General features: G+C 41.4%; 1 protein-coding gene across 8 annotated transcripts in view; it reads left to right on the forward strand.

The window, feature by feature from the left end:
- Window positions 1-4,602, forward strand: part of USP37 (ubiquitin specific peptidase 37) — a 48,986-nt gene extending 44,384 nt beyond the window's left edge. For all 8 annotated transcript variants that reach the window (XM_044437959.1, XM_044437960.1, XM_044437961.1 and 5 more), the window contains one exon: window positions 234-4,602. In XM_044437959.1, the coding sequence (XP_044293894.1) occupies window positions 234-321 (88 nt within the window). In that variant the 3' untranslated portion in view covers window positions 322-4,602. The remainder of the gene's footprint in view (window positions 1-233) is intronic.
- Window positions 4,603-6,000: the final 1,398 nt, after the last annotated feature.

Below are 6,000 nucleotides of genomic sequence, written 5' to 3' on the forward strand. Positions count from 1 at the left end.
GAGTTACTTATTTATTTAAAACTTTTCTATACCGTCCCATACTTAGATGTCTCAGGGTGGTTTACAGCCAGTTGTCACTTATGTGACAAGGATGGCCAGGCTGTGCTTTGTAGATCTCTGTGACTGATAAAATGCCATTGAATATCATCATTGGTCTTCTGCATCCCACATGCCTTTGATGTGCATATATGCACTCCTCTCACATTGATACAAATATGTCTCATGTTCCCTAGGGAAATATTTAATGAGTTGCTAGAAATGGAAAAGAATATACAATTGCCTTGCATGGAGGTGGGAAAGCCTGCTCGACAGCCTCTGTGAAGACTATATCTCTTCCTGCGCACAAAGGACTTTGAACTTTGCCTGACTTGCAGGAGCCGCAGCCCCACAAGCACTCAGGGCATGTTTGAGACAAATCCCCTGGAATAGGAGGAATGGAACATTCCACACCTTCCTGTGGACTTCAGCCATGCAGTTAACCACCTACCAAGAGTTCTCTTCCTTTTTTGTTTTTTGTTCTGCTTTTTGTTCTGTTCAAGAAATAATTTTCCATAATTGAGTTAATCAGGCTAGAGGATTTAACAACTCCTTCAGCAAGTCATCCAAAGGATATTATGAAAGCAGATGACAAGCTCATTCATTTGCCTAACAAAGGAGAGTGGAGAAAATCCTGCATATTGGGTGGCTTTCTCCATCTTCCCAGCACAACAGCAAAATAAGCAATAGCCTGTTAGCTGACATATATCGTGTCCTTAACATTCATTGGACAGTGCTGGCGATTAGCTGAAGGGAGTGATCTGGCTTTGTTGAAACAGATGAACTTGGACACTGAATAATTTGTAATACAGGATCATAAAGATCCAGGAAACAAACTGTTGGTGCTCTGGAACATGTTGCATACACCTTCTTCACACAGTTCACCTTCATCCTTGTTTAAAAATGGGAGAGAGATTTTAACTTTAAAAGTTGTTATTCTTTCTGACTTCTTTCCTAAGTACTGCCATTTGCAGCTCAATTTTATTTCTCTGTGAATGTATGTGAGCATATATCTATATATTTGCTGTGTTTCACTGAAGACTGCCCACTTGGGCTGTGGGAGAGGCAGCTAACAGTGGACATTCACGTCCGGGCATTGGGCAGGCCCTTTTCAAGCAGTCCCTAGGCAATGCTGAGTACTAAAGGAAGCACGAGCAACAGTTCTGTTCTGTGTTCTCTTTGCTTATATCAGTCTCCTGACATGAAAAACTGCACGTGCTTGATGGGAGGCGGGAGTGGCTATCTCAGATTTATGATATTGGGCCAGGGGCATATGGTGACAGATGAAACATTAAAATATACCTGGCTTTATTCCAGTTGTGTGGCAAGTTCAGTTAAATCAGTTGAAAAAAAAAATCAAAATTCCCACAAGTGATTATTTGCTGTTTGCAAGACATTTCAGAGCAGATATGTTAGAGTTTTGTTACTTAAAACGTGTTTAGATAACAAACTCATTTTAGAAGAATTTTTGGCAAAGAAAAAAAACCACCACTGTCTAGGATTAAGTTGTGCCAGTTTTTCATTTTAGTGCTGCAAGTTAATTCTTGTACTCACATTTTTACTTTTGTGGCAATGAAATGCTTAATAATTGGGGTGCTTCTTGATTTACTTCTAACTCAGGCCTCTCGTTTGAAAATAGATTAACAGGTGTTGAGAGGGTGTCATGTTTTTTCCCCCTTGTTTGCTGACGGGGGATTTTTCTTTTTATTATTGCTGGAGCTTACTAAAATTTAAAATCCTGGGACTAGCAAATACAAAGCAGTAGACAAATGGATATTACCTGTTGCAGAAAGAGTGCTCTGAAGGGTTACTTGCCATGTTTATGATAATAACAGGCATAATCATTTGAAATGCTATCTGACATCAACCACAACCAAGTCTTTCAGAATTAGACTCCCAGAAGCATCATATGCTAAGGCTGGAGACCTCTGTATGGTTGGACAGAAAGAAAAGCCCTTCAACTCTCAGTATGGTCCAGGCATGAATGTTGGCTGAGGCAAGCTGCAAAATGTAGGACCTTTTTCTGTCTAAACATACATGGGATCATGCCCTAACTTACTCTGCCACTGTAAGTTTGTACTGTTGACAGTCAAAGTTACTTTAGTATGTTTTTAGCAAGGAATAAAGATATTTTTTCAATGAAAAAGCCTTAAAATGTGATACTCCTGATTCTAAGGTAAGGCTGGCCGACCGATTATATGACCTATTCTGAGATGGTGCTTGCCATCTTTTCTTCTATTCCACCCCTCCAAATTCCACATAGTGAGAGACTGGGTTAATTCCAGATACACAAACACTTATGAAAGTTGTGGAAGCAGGGAGACAATTTTCCCAATCCCTGCTCCACAGACAACTCTCTGTGCCCTCTGTGAAGCTGCTCTGGGGAGTTAAGGGAACCTGAAACAACATGGGAGGTTGCACTAGGCACTTCAGGAGAAGGGGCTAATAAACTAAAATCCCTTTCCCTCCTCCCTCAGTACAATACAATACAACCTCTGCTGTATTTCGGTCTCTTCCATGAATGGAAGGGACCGGTTCCAAACCATTAGTTCCATCTAATGGTGTCATCCCAGTGGGTGTAAACTATTGATGGAATGACTCCCCCCTCCCCCCCCCACACACACTTTCAGTCCCTGTGTGCCTCCCAGATAAGCTCCAGAGTGTATAGAGATCCTCTGGAGCGGATTTGAGGCATCACAGGACAGGGCTGCAGTGGGGAAGGTAAGGAAGTCCCATTACACAAGTGGATTTCCACTCACATAAGGGTTGGCTACAACTCAGTGTAAATAAGCCGTTGTGACATCTACAACTCCATACTTGAAAGATGGTGAGGACAAATTAGCATAATTACAGGTAAAATAAGTGATGGTCTAATGAGAAAGTGTACTCTAGCCTTAAATGTGCAACAGCTTTGTTTCATCCAGAGCTGAGAATGCAAGTTGAAATAATGTATCTTCCTGCTATTGGAAGCATAGCTCTTACTTTGCAGGAACTGGTGTCTGACAAGCAACAAGTCAAGTACTCCTATGTTAGCCTTCTAAATAGAATTGTTTTCTTCTAAGCTAAAACAAAGTGGGAACCACATGATGGTTCATAGGTATGGGCATTTTTGTTTACATCTTGACTTGTATTTCCCTGTCTGCTCCAAATCTGTAGAACTGTTGTAAGAGGATGATGAGTCCTATGTTACACAAAATTGATTTTTCCCACTTTTAACATGTTGTAATGCTGAAACTGTACAAGATATTGCCCTTGTGCAATGTTTTCCCAATCATACAGGATGTTATTTTAAACCAACCATTGAAGTATGAGGGTTTTTTTTTTTTTTTTTTAGCAACTCTTTATTATGGATCATCTTGAGAAATCATACAGAAACCTTGAAGGCCTCCTGAAAATCTGAGCTGCAGGTGCTGGTATTTAAGAATTCTATTTCCACTTAAAGGGAATTGAATTGTATGAAGTTTGTTTCTGGAGCAGCAGCATGACATGAAATATTCTGAGACATCGTCTCAAGTATTCTGTTCTTGGTTTCCAAAAGAATACAAAAACTAAATATGAATTCAGCCAATAGAAGTTACTGTTTCATACATGTGTACTCTAGCATATTTTGATCAACTTTTCTCCATCTTTCTGCTATATTTACTTTTGATAAAGAAAAATAGCCATATATGTGTTTGCACTAATTAAACTCTTATCAACCTTCATCCCCAAAGAAGAATCTTGCACATACATGGATTAAATAGCTCAGGTAGTTTGCTGAAGAAAACTTCAGAAATAACCAAACACCGGTTCTTTTAATACAGATTTTTCCTTAAAAAAACTTTTTTCTAGCTATGAGCCTGTGAAAACGTAATTGAATAGCTAAGCATGTAATTGTAGGGCTTTAGGCACTATTATTCCACTCAAAGTTAAATCTGCTTCAGTTTTGACCTTGTATTTGAAATGTGTACTTAGCATTTTATAGGACAAGAGGCATAAAACTCAAGTCTGGTAAGATAGCTGACGAGGATACAAAGGATTCTGGTGATTTCTCTATCCTTAAGGGACAGTAAAGTACTACTTGTTTCATACTTGTCTATGAGATGCTAGATGAGTAATGCCACAACCAATTCAAGGGTGGATTAATTATCTACAACTAAACAAAAATCCATGGATGTTTTCAGTTGCCTATGTTGAGTGTTTGAGGAGCTGAGAGCTGGAAAATGGATCTAAACAAGGCATGAACTGCCTAAGAATGTTAGGGAAAGAGAAGCATTTCCCTATGCTGTCTGCTTACTGGAATAATCCACTTCATCACTCCCCTGCTTCTTTAGTGAATTATTCTATAACAAATTTGGGGGAGGGAGTGAGCTGAGGCAAGAGTTTCTTGGCATGTGCATTGTGGTGGATGCCTTGGTTTTTTTTATGTTGGAAGTCACTTTGTGTCCCTTGACACTTAATGTGGAGAAGCACTTTTCTGTGTTCTAACAGACTTATTTCAATGTATTCTTGACAATTCTGCCATTTTTCTTTAAATGATGTGTAGATTTATTTCAGAGACATTAAACACTCTTTATTAATGCTGAATTTCTGATATTTCTTTCTAGAGAGATGCAAAGGCCTTGCAACTTAATTGTCTCTTTTCGCAGCAGTTTCTATTTTTCTGCAGCAGTTGAAGTTACTGCCTTTTATTTTTCTAATCCTTAAAGACATATTTCATTATTTGGGGGGCACTTGAGCTCTGGGGTATTTTTTAAAATGCCTAAACCTACTAGAAATGTATGTTATGTGGGGGGTTAGGTGGAGTACATGAATGTACAATGTTAAAAAAAAACCTAAGTTGCTGTCAGGATCCAGAGCAGGGACACCAGGACCCAAGACAACAGGATGGGGTTCAATGCAGATAAGTGCAAGGTCTTGCACTTGAAGCATAGGAAAAGGTGCCATAAGTACAGGTTAGGGGACAAGTGGCTGGAGAGCAGCACTTGTGAAAAGGATCTTGGGATGCTGGTCGACTGCAGGCTAAACATGAGTCAGCAGTGTGATGTGGCGGTCAAGAGGGCAAACACCACCCCTGGCTGCATAGCCAGAAGTGTGGCTTCTAGATCAAGAGAGGTATTACTGCCACTCTATAGGAGTGGTGCACCTGCAGCTGGAGTATTGTGTTCAGTTCGGGGCCCCTCATTACAAAAGGGAAACAGCAAGTTTGGAATTGGTGCAGCGAAGGGCCACAAGATGGTGGCTGGTTTCCAGGGAAAGCCATATGAGGAGAGACTGAGGGAACTGGGTCTTTTCAGCCCTGAGGTGACTCAGGGGAGACTGTAGCACCATGCAGGTATGTGAAGGGGTGTCATGCAGAGGTGGGTCATAACCTTTTTTCCCCTGTGGATGAGGAAAGGATGCATGCCAATAGAGCAAAGTTCAGGGAGCCAAGTTTTGAGGTGAATGCCAGAAAGTACTTCCTGACAGGACCCCAGGGTATAGAATGGGCTTCCACAGGATGTAGTTGAAGTGTCATCCGTGAGGGTGTTTAAGGAAATGCACATGGTAGGCATGTCATGAGCAGAGCCAGTCGGAGGTCAGACTTGATGCCCAAGGAGGCCGCTTCTGACTCACACTGTTTTCTATGTTTCTAAGGGTGGGCTCTGAGCACTTTCCAGGGTCTGGTAGTTGGGTTGGAAGCAGAGTTGCCAACAAGAAGTTGAGAACTAGGAGCATATATGAAAGCAAGATGAAGTTGTTGTTGGCTGAGCTTCAGGACCAGTAAGGCAAGACAGAGCAGGAATCCAGTCATGATCAGGATAGGGCAGGGAGCAGGTACCTGAGGCAAGGTACCTCAGCAGCAGCAATGAGCAAGGCTGGGTTCAGCAGGGCAGAAACTGGATCAAGCAAGAGTTAGGCAAGATGCTGGAAAGTGCTACAGCTAGGCTTGTGCTACTGAGGCTACCAGTGGAGGAAGAGCTTGCTCTTACGTGGTTGTTCCCC

This window comes from Varanus komodoensis, unplaced genomic scaffold, assembly GCF_004798865.1.
Source record: "Varanus komodoensis strain SLA01 unplaced genomic scaffold, ASM479886v1 scaffold32, whole genome shotgun sequence".
Classification (NCBI taxonomy): Eukaryota; Metazoa; Chordata; class Lepidosauria; order Squamata; family Varanidae; genus Varanus; species Varanus komodoensis.